Genomic DNA, 16,121 nt, shown 5'->3' on the forward strand with positions numbered 1-16,121 from the left:
TAAGAGTGCATGCGATCAAATTTATTTTATAATGGAAATCGATACTTCAGATTATTATTACAGGTGAGATCAAGTATTACACCGGGCTTAGGTAACCACTCAAAACTTTATTAATTTAATAATATTAAAACACTAAAACTATATTAACTGGACAATAGTTTTATTATACAATGTGGTTTTTTTTTTTTTTTTTGGCTTGTTAATGTACATTTGCATATTGTATGAGTGGTTTTAAGACATGGAGATCAGGACGAGTTAAAATTCACGATTAGCAAGAATCAAGATTCAGTCTTTTTACTGTAGTGCATATCTTTCCTTGAAATATGTAATTTCTCAAACTCACGCGTGAAGAATATTTTATTCCTTTGAGTGTTAATGATCATCGGTATTAATTATACTTATTAGCGAGGCTAACATTTTGTTCAATTGCTGATTTTATTCGAAGGGCAAAACATGGAATTGTTCTGAAAATAATTTCAAGGTAACTGAATCTTCAACTTCTTAAACTGTCAAAGTTAACTGATCTCTAACGATCTCCATAATTTCTGTAACAATTTAGTATATATATAGACGGTTCTTTCATGTTGCATATATAATATTTTAAAAATTTCCCTGATCCACAGATCGAAGATTATACATATTTGACTTCAAGCATTTATTCCAAATTTTTTTTTCTATTACTCGTATAATATTTATTTACACTATATCAGCATATATAATTTAGAATTGTTCGTACAATAATTGTGTACGATAGTTCGTATGTCATTCTCAACAGCAATAACTCTTTGTACCTATTATATGAACAGATACGTGTAGAATCTCCAACGCCTGGACGATTTATGTACAAATCTCCATAAAAATGTTGCGTCTTTTTTTTCACCAGAAACGAACGAACGCACGCCTGCATCTTTCGTAGTCATATGGAATAGGACAAAACTAACAGTGTCGTGAGATGAAACATATTAGGATAGAGATTCAATAAAATATAACATTAAAGTTTTCAATGGGCACTTTCACCGAATTCCTCGGTATAAGAGGTTTAAGATTTGTCGTTCAAGCCCGAGGGAGGAGAGAATAAAAAGAAAGGCAAATTCCAGGTCGCTGGACATCCTGGATTGTCCCGGACGTCGATAACACTGTACAACGGATCTCCTTCTGCTTCGGCTACATGTGATAACTAACCATAATAATATATTTATGTAATTGCAATTTTCTTGCGAAAATTTGTTTATTGATATGTCTAACGAGTTGAGACGAGAGGATAGCTGGTGTGCAGGATGTTATTCTTGAGAATAATAAAACTGCAATTAACGCAATATCAATTTTTTAGGTGCAACGAATTTCAGTATACATATATATTATGTATTATACCGTAAATAAAATAGCAGTGCAGAAAAAACCTAAAATACAGATATAGCCGCAAGGAGTAAGTAAGTGATAATATATTTTGATATTATGCGTGTGAGTTTTTATCACGGGTAATACGTTCAACGTTATAATTGTAATATGCAATTTTTTATGTTGCAACTGCACACGCAAAGATTCTTCGGTATATAACTTTGATATACGAATTATAAGTATATATATTGCTTAATTATATAATATTCGTGATTAAACAATTTCTATACACGTAAAAACGACGGAACGTTTTAATAAATAATTTTTGTCTATTATTGCTCTGTATATACGTATAGAAATGCACGCGATTGGTGTCTGCCGAATTATAAGAATTCGAAATATATTATTATTATACACATTTGCGTGGATATGTAGCATACATCGACTTTTCAATACTCTAATGATTGATGGTAAAATTCGGAGAAGGTTGACGGTGTAGCCGAAATTTAATTATTCAATGACATCGAATTATTCATTTGTTTTGTAATTAAATGTACTTCGAATTGTATATATATATATTATACACATTTGTTATAATTAATATGTGTGATTATATTGAACCAAATATACGTGATAAATTTAACAGCAAGCGTAACTCAACTCTTCTTAAAGCAAATAAATTCATTTTCAATTCTATCGATCAATTCCATCATTGTATTGCTCCAAGTGACATCTAATAAATATTATTTCCTCTACGGAGTGTTGATTTTGTTTTTAAATAAAACTCATTTCGCTTTACTTCATTTCGAATCCTTGTATTATCACATTAAATGTTATTTTATCGATTTATATAATACTTTGTTTTCAGCTACCTAACAGTTTACTATACTAATTCATTATTACGTCTTTGGTATCTCTATAATATTCCACTTGTTAATTTTTTTTTCTTTTCTTTATCATCGCGTATTAATTATGCACCGTTCGGAAAAAAATTGCACAATGCCAACTAAAAATTATCTTACAGGCTCAATGTAGCAAAATTTCTTTTTATCGTCAAGCCTTTATCTAAGACTTTACTTGTTATCACAATTCTGTGATAACAACTTATATCCTCGACATTCTGCATATGAACTTTTCCCTTAAATATATCCTTAAAGATTCAAGCATAAGTGGATTCTCCGACCTATTCAAAATGCCACCCAAATATTTTCTCGAGACAACTTTCGTAGATTTGGCATTTCAGTCAATCTTAATGATTAATATGATGTAAAAGCTGTGGCAAGTGTAATAAAATAACGACGCGAAATTTGAAAAGATCATTATTCGGGATCGATAATTCGCTTGCACGAAAACTTCAGCGCGTTACAATTTATGCCTATAAGATTCTCTGAACCTAAGTAAAAAAAAAAAATTAGATTTGTTGTGTTTGACCATCCTTATTTAAAAAAAAAAAATATATGTATATATTTTTTTTATATTATGTAAAATTTGATCATATAATACCAGAGGTATATCAGGGGTATAACAATTATAATAATGATATAATTATTTCTCCTTTGGACTGAGATTCGCAGTCATATACTTACGCTGTACATGAGAATGTAATGTATCGGTGAGATGATACTATTGTTTGATCGAAAAAGTAACGAAGGCTTTGGCGACTAGAACACCGAGAATCAGGGATGCCGGTGAGTTTGCAAGAGGTGTTGTTGCCGCGTTGCAGAGATCGGTTGTACACGAGCAAAACGTTGTGTGAACGTCGTGCGTGCCGCTTCTTCCCACGCAATCTTTGTCGTCTCTAGGATCCTTTATGAAACCGCAACCTCGTACGACCCGTATTTTTCCGTATACTATTAAAGGAAACAGATGGATAGATGGATAGATGGATAGATACACCGAGAGAAATTTTTAGTTTCGGTTACCGCTCAGTCCGTAATTATTTTCATTTTTTACCACAATCAAAAAATATAGTTCTAGGTACAAAAAGATAATTAGTTTTTTAGCCGTTACCGGAAAGTCTAGTATCCGTTACTATTCTTTCTCATTACGATCACTGTTGCTATATTTTTTTGCAACCGTTGCGAAAATTTAATGCTCGTGCAAGAATAAATTGACGTTAAAGCCTTGTTTAACTAAAAAATTAGAGTAAACCGAACAAACTGATTTTGCGTTGCAATTACCAAAAAAGTATCGACGATAGCGCAAAATGGTTAGGCGTGCCTCGTTTTTCGTTATTCCAACAATATTCCAACAGTTTTTTTAACGATACCTGTTTTACTGAATTTTTCTAGTTATTGTAACAAATGAAATTTTTCTCAGGGCAGATGCATGGAACGTTGATTTTCGTTGCGTCCGGAGGAGAAAAAAAAGAGCGAGGAAGAGTATAAAGAGTCGAAATAAGCTACGCGATATCATCGGAATCAAGAAGATGAGTAGAAAAATGAACAACAATGAAATTAATGTTTTTATTTTATCCTAGACGTTGCAGAAGAGAAAGAAAAAGAAATGAGCCTGATAGTAAAACACTGGTGAAATTAGAAATTTCATTAATCTTTTTTCAAGATGCCGCGATACTCTATCGATTTTAGTCAACCATAGATCGGAGATGTTCGAACTTTGTGGGATTAAAATAATCGTTGATACGAAAGATTTGTTACATATTTACCGATAAGGTCAAATAGTTTTTTCGTACCGTCGCGATTCATGATACCAAATAGATATTCGATACCAAAATACGTTCGTTATATTGTAAGAAATTATTTAATGTGTTTTTCGACTTTGATAGATAACACAACAATTCGCAAATTATTATGAGAATACTTTGTATTGGATTTTTCACACCTGCAACTGATTGAAAGAAAGTCAAGTATAAAAATTTTGATCGTCAGTTACATAATTTTTTTCTTTATCTTGTACCTTTCAGTACTCAAACTAAATTATAATGTTTATACATAATCATATATAGTCGATAAAACCAACGACGAGAGATCATCTGCAAATAAATCTCCGAAGCAAATGTGACTGAATATTTCACATTTATCGATTATTTTCTGCAACGTTCGTCAGATTTTCATATTTTCCAAACAACCAAAAACATTATACAAGTATTAGGACTGTAGAATGAAAAGTGCATGATAGATAACGCTGCAAATTTGTATCCATGTAAATACCACTACACATATATAAATATACTTTCGCATAATTGCTAAACTATGAGTGGATACGTAAAAAATGTCATTACAGAGCGTTTCAACTTTCTCCCCAGTCTTCCCCAAATTGTTAAGTTTCTCTTTTAACCATGCGATAACGCTGTTTTGCTGTACATAAAGCAATTTAAACGACTTCAGACGGGACTTTGTCCTTTTTCTATTTTCTTCATATACACGTAATTATATTCACTGCAAAATCCTTGAGCGAATAATCGAAACGAGCGATCATCAATATACTCTAATCTTCGTGTCTCCAGTATCAAACGTTATCCCGGTACGAAAAAGGCGAAAAGTCATAAAAATACAACTCGACATCGACGATTGCTGTTAAAGGAAGAAAAACCGCACTGCAGACGTGCCTAGCCGTCGTTTCCGTGCCAACTATCACGAGGAACTGTCAATTGCTGACGAACTAGAAACTTACCGGTACATTATATGCAAAACTGTTATACATCGAAGCCGATATCCATTGGGACTCTGAAGTCTTTATACGTATTACGTACATATGTACACCCATCCACCCATCCATCCATTCGTCGATAGACAAATCAATTACCCGCAGACTAGACATCCGCAGTCTGCATCTGCAGTCTACTGGTACACTATACCTGGTGTATAAATGCGCCTTTATATCTCGCCGTTGAATTAGTGCAGTGCGATTAATCGATTAATCAGCAGCTTCGATTGAACGTTTTGCTGATTAATCGATAAATCGAGTTTTTCGATCAATCGTGTTTCCAATTAATCGATTATTCAACGATTTCGGTTAGTCGTTTTTGCAATTAATCGATTAATCGAGGGTTTCAATTAATCGCGTTTTCGACTATTCGACTAATCGAAAAAACGATTACTCGAACATCTCAATTGATCGACTAATCGAAAAACCAATTAATAGAAACGGCCGATTCATCGCTTAATCGCACAACATTGCTCTGGACATGATACGCAAATCAAATCTCAAGCCACTCGTATTTGCTCAGTTTTTACTCACTTCTTTGCGAGGTCTTTCTGCACAGAGTCGGATCGGCGTTCCCAAGGTGTTCGAGCCGCGGTTGAAAACTGCAGTTTACTGTGCCCAGGCTGTACGGATCAAAGGGATCGCCGCATCTAGGATCGTACTCGCTGTTGCACTGGTAGCAGACAATCGCATCCCCTGGAATTTTCGTAATTTAAAGATAATTATATACGGCGATGAAAAATCGATAAGGTACCTAAAAAAAAGGAACGGTTGCGAGGTCGATGAAATCATGTAATGCGGTCTTTAAAATTTCTATAATGCAAAAGTCGCAAATTTTTTTCTCCCAACTAATTCGCATCGTTTTGATTCCGGAGCGAACCTGCATAAAATATTTCACTATTTTTACTATTTTTGTACAAAAAATTATCCGTTTGTCCAAGAACAGAGGGAAAGTTGAACGGTGCGGATTCTACCAACATTGAAAGGGGTTGAATAAGAATTTCATGTTAATATGCCTGAACCCCGTTTTCGGAGTAGTTGGAGAATTAGTATGTGTATAATAATATGCGCGTAGCTTTCCAGATACTTGATTGCAACTAGTGTATTTTAACTTTTAACGAAGTTGTACCTAAGCAATTGAATATAATCATTTGATAAGTACTCAATGAAAGTTATTTCACAATAAAATGGATATAAAGTACGGATTTTTGGCCAACCAGCCTACTCAAGGAAGTAGAGAAAACACTTTTAACACGAGAACATATTAGATAGAATAATAAAGGGTTATTAATCAGGGCAACTTCCGTTTTTGTCAATTGTTCTCTCGTGTGAAATTTATAATCTTCGCAAATCAAATCATTCGCAACGATGTATCAGCCCGTCATCTCGTGTACGTACACAGTATACACTATACAAATATTAGTTGAAAAACAATAATTTGCGATTTTCCACCACGCAACCGCTAAACAGTTTGCTTCGATTAAAATAAAGGTTGTGTCAAAATATGAGCGTTTCATGTTATGTGAAAGATCGCACTCGGTTGATTTTTCACATTTATGCATCTTTTTTAAACTTACAAAGTATCGCTAGTAAAAATATTTTTTTATAGCTTACATCAATCATATCATCAATTTACGTCACAAACAACACCCACACTTTAGGACGTGTTTAGTTGATGTTTGAGGAGTGTATCTGACGATTTTTTCATTATTAATTCAGTTTCATAAGATAGTTATAATTTAATATGAACTTTTAATTTAGGAGAATAAGATTCCCAGATGATATATCGTTGCGTTATGGATCGTTATCTTTGGGTGAACGTAAATCCCAGGAAAGAAATAATAATTGAAGTGCTACAACGTTTTTCTTCACAAATTCAAAAAAATGCGAAAAGAAAGTGAAAAATCAAACGAGCACGATCTTTCATGTAACGTAAAACGCTCATATTTTCACAGAATCTTTCTTTTAACCTAAACAAACTTTACAGGGGGTGCCACGGTGGAAAATCGTTAATTATTTATTTCTAAAACACCCTAGTACGCATGCAAGGATTGCAGGCTGCAAAGTGGGTCGGTATACCCTCCACTACACGCTTCAATAGTCAGTCGCACGTGTATAAAATATACGAATGTCATGCTTATCGACATCATAAGCGTATAACTGTAAAGGAAGGAATTCCTTACACACAACAATCAAGTCACTGCATACATAATCACCAGGTAATAAAAATTCGCTGTACGAATATAAATATGTTCGTTATCGATAGATACTAGAATAATTAACGTTGAATTTCGTAAAAGTCTGATATTGATTATAATATGCGTAGTTTTGTACATCAACAGCCCTTTTTCCGGGTGAATTATCCCTAGTTTTATACCGTTTTACAACCCACGCTCAATACTGTGCAAGCATCAAACAGCGGTCACGATGCACGATATGTAGGATACACGCGTGTGACATACAGACTACAGTAGGTTACACAGTTATTCGCGAATCTATGTTACGCACATGCATATATGAGTAAACACATATGTATATCTATACACAAATATGGTTAGTTACGTGACCTATCGAAACGATACATCGCGATATTTGTCTTACTTTGCGATTTTACAGTTTGAGCTGATTACTAATTCGTGTGCCGCGTACATATTTTTTTTTTTTTTTTTCAACACACATGGCGACTAAACACTCTCGCGTCTCTTGATATTTAAAAATATGCGTACGGCACAACCGCTATTACGGATTCTTTTACACACGACGTGTGCGTTACACATTTTTTATTTAATATTACATTATTTTCAATTTATTGCACGAAATTTCTCCTTTCAAATAATTTGCACGATCGTAAAGATTGTTTAATGCACATTTCTAGTGATGTCAATGTCAACATTTTTTTTATTAGTTACGTATTCGCAGATAACACGTTGTATATTTGGAATTTCATGTTGTTACGTACAAAATTTCGCGCAACGTGTTGAAAAATCCACCATTCCTTTCGCACATACTTATAATACGGTCCGTTTATTATGCTTTCGCGTAAAATTTGCATCGACTGGTATTCGTTACACAGTTGGCGTGAATTTGTAATTTTTTTTCAAATCTTTGCGCGGTTTTGGAACAATCTCATGTATAATTTTCATGAAAGAAAGATTATCGACTTGAATCTTCAAGATCTTAGGCTGTAAAAATATTCAACAGTGTTTGCAGAGTAGGATCTTGAAAATTGGAAAGAAAATAATTTACGTTTCCTTTTACTTCACGGCTTTGATATAATTCTGTATAAATCGCTGTATTGCACGAAATTGTAAGAGACATTTTGTCAGTTTGACAAAAATGTGTTCCGATAAATGATTCGCCAGAGAGATGTAAAGTTACATTATTGTATAAAAAAATCAAAGCCGCAGCACGATTTAAAGATGCCGATGTAACCAGTTGACATTTCCCAGCGACATTTGAACGCACCTAAAACAAGACCTTCGATTCTGCATCGGGAGAGTAGTGTGAGAAATGAAATCGGTTCGTTTATCGTAAGGTTTTGGTCCCAGATCCAAACTGCCGTACTAACCAAAGAAATTATTGTACATGACATCAAAGAAGTATAATAGTTGAATAGAACTGCTCGAATGAATAGATATATAATAAAATAATATATAATTACATTTTCTCAGATAAACAATTACCGGGTATTTTATTATTTTTATTGTATTAGTATTATATATATGATGATTCTATGGTTATAAAATTAAATAAAACGCATGAATGTGTATTTTTACCAATTATTCACTCTTGAAGTAGCACCGACGGAACTTATAATTGTTTGGTAATTTTGACAGATGATTTTTTACAATTTTCACACAGTTTTAACAACAATATACGGTCGAACGAAGGCAAAGTCATGCAGTTGGCGTAAGAAATTCACTCACGAGCTATTTCGTGCAACATGCAGCAATTGATTTAAACCGTGTACAGCATGAATTTTTCTATAAACGATGTACTTTACGTGCATAAATTTTTAAGTTCATTGCTCGTCAGGCATTACCAACATTACGAAAGGATTGTTCAGTCATACGTTGAATATAGATCGTCACATTTTCCGAGTTGAGTTCAGACCAGACGTTGCTTGCGTATAACATATATGGATGTGTCTACACGTAATATATGTGCTTAAAAACGTCTTTGGCTTCTTTACTTTTGTCATTTTTTATTCTATCTCTTCTTCCGCGCTTCTAGAAATAGCTTTACGTTCTTACGGAGGTTGCTTCACCAGCAATCGATACTTTTTACTAATTTTATCACGAGGTTAGTTACAAATTGAGTATTTGTCAAGTTATTATATTTGTAAGCTACCAAATTTCTCTAAAAATAAAACAATAGAAAATACTGGAATTATGAACGAAATGAAATTTAGATTTCGATACACAATTTTCAATCGTTCCAAAATAGTTGAAAATCTGATAAATCTATTCGGTTTCAGACTACAATTGATCATTTTACTGAGAAGACTATTTTCTACAAAGTCATTGGAATAGATTTATTTTTTTCGATAGTAAATTAAACATTGATAACAACGCCAACATGAAAAAATGTTTCAGTGAAATTTTAAAATTTTCCGTCTAGATTCTTAACCATTGCAAAACGATTTGAAATTAAACATCCATATTGAAATTTTTGTTTGTAATTTCATTCATACATTTGAATTTTGCATTTTTAAATTATTCTTCGTAGCTTACGAACGTTATGTAATTCAATAACTATTCCGTAATAAAATTCTTTAAAAAATTAACGATTTTTGGCTAATAAATCTCCTTTAACGTCGTTATAAGTTTTCGCGTTTGCCGACTACGTAACAAAGGGCCGATTGTAAGAATTGTCACACGTAACACGACTTTCGGCTCGGTTGGCTGGCCCACTTTGTTCCTTTCGCACTTACGTAGGTGCAATACTTATTTTTATTGGACAGTTGTCCTTCCCTTGTTAGCGAGGATTTTGGAACACATCATTTTTCGCCCAGTGAACCGACCGACGATGTCTCCCCCTTGTTATAGATACGTGAAATTAACTTGTTCAGCATTGCGTGAAAATGACAACGTTATGAAAAATTGGTAAAATATTTTATTTCCGGCCCGCGCTTTGTTTCGAGTCACGACACATTTTTACGATCTGAGAACGGAACATATTATACATTAAGATAAATCTCTGTGAATAGTTTTCACGCACCTGTAGCGCATATTGAATAAGGTGAAGATAATAATATAATACAACAATATGTATTGGACACATTTTGTGTTTAATAATAATTATGCAACGTGGAACGAGTATAACTATGCACATACACAGCCGTTGAGAAACGATGTATAACGTACGTACGTACGTCCATAAATTCCGTGTATCTATGTATCGACTGCATCGTATTTGGGCATATGAACGCGGTGAGAATGTAAATTCGCTAATTCAACTTATACAGAATGTAAGAATTCATCAAGGTTGAGCCTTGTTGCGTATTCGCGCAAGAGTTTGAAGAGAGAGATCGGTTATATGGGTAAATCCAAAACTTTTAGCTTCTAGCGAAGCACGAAGAAATTAAGAATATTTCTTAAGATAGCGTTGATACATACTTGTAGATTTTTTTTTTTTTTTTTGTTTTGTCAGTTCTACGTAGTATCGGAAACGTATTTGCATAATTAAATCTAGCGGAATATATGTGTTATATATGTATGTATATTATGTATTTAGTAAAGTTGTAGAAAACTTTGCAAGAGAAAAAATTGTCGAAATCGTAGACGAGAATTAAAAAAAATATTTTTCAACCTTTATTGATATTCTACGATCGCTCTTCCAGTTTTTATTTAAATATAATATGTTTGAGTTGCTCGTCCATGTGCCAAAACAATAACCCACTTTTCCTCGCGTGTGTTAATTTGAATGAAAAAAAAATATATAAATTATTCAGCTACAGGAATGCGAGTATGGATTTTAGAAAGTTTTTCATTTTCGTAAAGTTATTCATTTAACACGTACGCCTTCTGATGTATCGATAAGTGATAAATGCTGTCATAATATTGTTGGTTGGAAGATGGATTTTTCGCGATTCAACTGTCCCGTCAATAGTGTTCACGTGGTAACAACGCAAAAATTATTATAAGAAGCGTAAGCTGTGTATGAAAATCAGCTTTAACAACGGCAGATGAAAAATTTATATTTTCGTTATTGTAAACTAGAGTATTTCGTACGTATCGAGTGAATAAAATAGGGGCGCCACAAATCTACGTACGTATCAAATATAGATCATGATCTTGTTAGCAATATTGTTATATTTCAATTAATGCAATACGAACATATTCTAATAGCATTTACGGTATCTTATTTCATTTTGGTGAACGATTCGTGTATTATCGCGAGCCATAATATATTACTATTGATATAAACAAATTGATTGAAAAATAAAACCGTGAGAAAAAATCACGTTAAGCAAATCTGTGCAACTATATGTAAAAAAAAAAAGGGAAATAATTAACACTACGAAGAAACTTTGGCTCTCAAATTTCAAAAAGTGTCAATTGATACACGTTGAATATAATGCATTCCACCGAATTACAGTCAAGATACGGGTACAATATTTATCATCTGTGACAGTAGTCGGTATTACACGTCGTGCATGCATCGATGTGCTGATTGCGAGACAAGATGATAAACACGAGCTTGATTCGACACGATTCCCTGGCATTCGCATGGAATAAGGGTGAATCCGCATCGCGAATTGCGGCAAGACCATCACGGAAAATGAAGAAACTGATATCGGGGAGTACAAGAAGTCGTTATTATCATAAGGAGAAACACCTCCTCGCAAATGTTGAAAGTGCCTTCCCTGCAGGGGGAAAAGTGGGTCGCTCGATATCCCCGACGGGGAAAGACCATGGAGCTTGCAGCCACCGGGAGGCTGCCGACTAACTGTACATATAGGGAAAATTTGGAAATTCGAGAACCGGAAAATCGCCTGACGAGCCCGCTTTCGATTCGGTCTCCCCGAGTTTTCGCTTTCGCTTGCCCGGCGAACATCGAGCGAAACTTCCCAGACATACGCCGTGTGCGTAACGTGAAGAAGCGCGGAGAGAATTATGGAAACAATGATTAGAGTTGTGAGATTAAAGTTAGAAATATTATTGCAATGACGTGTTGTGAAATCGTTATTTCGCGATATTACAAGAATTGTCTCAAATTCAGCGAACGATAATAAGGCAAAATTTCATACTCGTACTTCAAAAACTTGACTCGTTCAGAGTAATTCTGAAATTGCAAAACAGTGATTTTTTTTTTTTTTTATAACGCTGCGTTTATACCTCAACGTCACCATTTTTAACATGGTGATATGCACTGTTGAAAATGATTGTTGATCTACTAGACATTTGCTGTACAAAAGATGGTCAATTTACGAAATCAGATTATAGATTTGCTAATTCGGTGTAGCGACGTAAATTAGATTTTGGATTTTACTAAAATTTATGGGAGAAACACAAGGCGATAATTTAAATAAACAGTAAATGTACGGTGAATTTACTGTTCCGTATCCGAATAAAACTTTCAATACAGCGTAGGGAGTTCAGTGTGAGAATTATTAACAGTGATATTCTGTTGTTGAAAAAATACATTCCATTTGGTAAAAATGAATATTAATTTTTGCATCGACCTTTGAAAAACGATAACATGATTTTTCATCTTATCTTCGCTACCACGTACTTTTTCAATCATCACCACGCTGAGAACGAGCCACAATACAAATCGTATCGACAATTTGTGTAAAAGCAATTTCTTTTTCCTTGTAAAAATTAAATCGACTTGTGCTAAATTCCTCATATCTATTTTAGAACTGATTTAGCAGCTATACATCGAATAGTTGCTAACCTCCGCTCTCTCCTCCTCATGTAACCGAAGCCCTACCTCGGCCTACGGTACGGTGGATTTTCTACGACTTCCCGAGAGCTGCTTAGAGATATCTGCTTCCAAGCTCTGCATCCTACCCCTAATCCCCTTTCCCATTCCCCATTCCCCACCCCATTTGCACCCTAGTTATCGCGACCCGCGCTTTCACCCACATTCCAACGGTACGTCCGTCTCATCCTTGTCGTGCTTAATTCACTTTAAAGTGCATTTTGTCAATTCAACAATTGCAAAATAATGCTCGACCGTATAAATGAAAACAAGATTCTGCCCGCATTCGTTTGGAATCGCATTTTCTTCATTAGGTCAAAAACAAAATAATAATAATAATTTTGCCACGAAATACTTGTACGAAAGTGATTGAATTTACATCGATCAATTATCGACAGTCAATCGCAGTATTCGGGCAAACAAAAAAAAAAAAAAGTATGTTATCTCGTCGTTCAGGATTGCACGACAAGCAATTTATTATGAATAAACGAGGGAATCGGAGAAGGACGATAATCACTTTCGTGCACTTACCGTGTTGAAAGAGGCTAAAAAAGAGGATGCAGGCGATAACGGCGGTGGTTGGCACGAGTCTGCGAAGAGTGATCATCATGATCGAATCACCGGACCATGTGCTTGGCGAAACGTCAAGTCGATCAGGGATTCGACTTTATACCCTTGGCGTCAGAACGATCACAATTAATGTTTACACGACGGTTATATTTTGTTTATTTTATTATTCCGATAGATTTAGTGCAGATATGTGTAAGTCGGTATACGTATACGGCAAATTGCGGATTACTTCCAGGTTTCTTTTTTGAAACAGCGAACAGGTGACAAGTTTGTCAACTCAATAACGATCCGAGGGGTGAACGGGCCGCGATATCACGGACACAATTTAATTGATGACCTGCACTCCGAGACTCTGTAAACGAGGGTGAGCCGTGGGACCGGGATCTGCACGCCTCAATCAACGTACCACCCGGCAGAGCTACCCTGACCCTTCGCCGTTTCGTTCCGTTCTGTCCTGTCTTTACGGAATTATTGCCGTAGCGGGTATCCTTCACGCCGGCGTCGCGACGCCCGGGGAAGAGGCGTTGGGAGGGGAAGGGTGGGTGAAAGTATGGGGGGGGGGGGGGGGGGGGCGAGGTGAAAGGGGACGAAGAGGCACCGTCATCCCTTAACGGGCGCCACGTTATCGCCGAGCGTATTTTCGGTTCTTTGCTGTTTGTTGAAAAAACTGTCTCCGTATATCCGGGATTTGATTGGCTGAGAAATCGTTGGAGAAGATGTTAGTTTGGAATGAAAAAGATAAGGAAAACAACAACAAAACAAAAGTGTCCTTATAGTTTAATATATAGATATTGATGTAGCGATGTGATATTGTTAGTTCAGTTCTAATGTTCTCTTTTTCTCACTTTCTTTTAATCGAATATTCATTCAATTGACAGATACGTAACGAGCCTTTAACAATGTAAAGTTATTAAACATATTTCGACATTCTCAAACGTATAAACTGTGAAAATCTGACAATTTCAGAGATATTTGTAACTTGAAAACAATTTACATATTTCAAGCTATGGATGTGACGTTTAAAAATGGAGAACATAAATAAATAAGCGGGAAGAATTTAGTAGCCTGCAAGAACCTGTCTTGAGTTTTCCTTGCAGTTGCGTACTTATAATTCAATTACTCGTAGGTCAATAAATAATCAAACTTGTTCAAACGAATATTTGTATTTTCACAAATAACTCAACAAGTGGTTTACCGATTAAAAAAAAGAATGATTTTGGCTCAAATCTGACTTTGTCGATTTATCGAACATATTGATCGTATAGCGTAGTTCTGATCAAATTTTAACACCTTCCTAATCACAGTATAATTAATATTTAACGCTATATTATAGGACGCATCGTTATCAATCAAACAGATGATGATCAGACCTCCTAATCGTTCATCTATTTTTTTACCCCGACATGTCAATGATGTAAAAATAGGTCGAACTACAATCTCACGATCAGAGACCGAGGTTGCTATTAGCAACGTTATTATAACGAAAAACATTGGAGAAAAAATCACACCTTTATTAATTTTACAATCATTTTGAAAGAACTGACATTTCGAAATACGAGTGCGTTTTGTTTTATTACGGTTTACTGAATTTCAAACAATTCAAGACCCGCCAAATAACGGTTTTTCCTCAACATGAATCGTTACGATAACGTTATTAGCGGTAATACGGCAATCGGAGCATAATCAAGCGTAAAGTCCGATGCTTACAGTATTATTAGGGTGGTTAATATTTAAACTTTGTTCTTTTAAGTTGTCACTCAACAAATTTGTGATAAATACTGAAAAAAACTGTCGAAAAACCTGGAGGAGGTAGGAAAATGTATGGAAGTCGCAACCAATTACTGAAATATTGTTTTATTTTTTTACGGTTACACCTTACGGACTTATATATGTATATAAGTCAGTAATTGGTAGCGACCTCCATACATTTTCCTATATATATATATATATATATATATATTGCTTTATTTTTTTTGTATTTTGGTGCAATTAATCCTTCATCAATCAACAGCAAACTGCGCCTACCAATTTCGCAGTTGGCTCTTCTCGTCTTTTATCCGAAAGATTAATCGTTTCGGAGAAGTTTGAATAAGAGTTTTTGTTACCGAAAGAGGAGTATTACATCATCTTAATGTCCCTGTTTCGTTTTCAGTACTGATTTTTATGAACATTGATTAATTGTAGCGCAATACGCAATAAATAAACTGTGACATATGTATATATATAAGTCCGTATGGAGTACACATAGAAATAAATAAAAAATATCTCAATAATTGGTAGCGAACTCTAAATATTTTCCTACCACCTCCAGGTTTCACGACAATTTTTCTTTCGCTATTCGTAACAAATTTTTCGAGGAACACCTTAAAAAAAAGAGAGTTTTAAAATGAACCACCTCGAGCATTATATTGAGAATTTCGAATTATCCAAAAGGCTTTGCGAGCGGTTCAATTAACGTAAGAATAAACCGAATAAACAAACTCATACTCACTCAAGTCTCATCGCCAAAAAATTGTTTTCTTTAGTCGGCAAATAGACTGGAGAGCTAATATGGAAAGCGCAACGTTCGACGTTGATTCCGGTCATTTTCAACCACGTGGGAGGGGCGAGATACGGCC

At 34.8% G+C, this 16,121-nt stretch overlaps 1 protein-coding gene across 2 annotated transcripts in view; it reads right to left on the reverse strand.

The window, feature by feature from the left end:
- Positions 1-87: 87 nt before the first annotated feature.
- The window catches only part of LOC124310477 (uncharacterized), a 151,784-nt gene continuing 135,750 nt past the window's right edge, over positions 88-16,121 (reverse strand). Inside the window, exons 1-3 of one of the 2 annotated variants that reach the window (XM_046774472.1) lie at positions 13,465-13,964; positions 5,539-5,700; positions 88-3,188 (exon numbers count right to left, since the gene is read on the reverse strand). In XM_046774472.1, coding sequence (XP_046630428.1) covers positions 2,962-3,188; positions 5,539-5,700; positions 13,465-13,543 — 468 coding nt within the window. In that variant the 5' untranslated portion in view covers positions 13,544-13,964 and the 3' untranslated portion in view covers positions 88-2,961. Of the gene's footprint in view, positions 3,189-5,538; positions 5,701-13,464; positions 13,965-16,121 lie in introns of those variants that run through there. The other variant, XM_046774473.1, reaches the window with a different exon arrangement.

This window comes from Neodiprion virginianus, chromosome 1 (assembly GCF_021901495.1).
Source record: "Neodiprion virginianus isolate iyNeoVirg1 chromosome 1, iyNeoVirg1.1, whole genome shotgun sequence".
In the NCBI taxonomy this organism is placed as follows: Eukaryota; Metazoa; Arthropoda; class Insecta; order Hymenoptera; family Diprionidae; genus Neodiprion; species Neodiprion virginianus.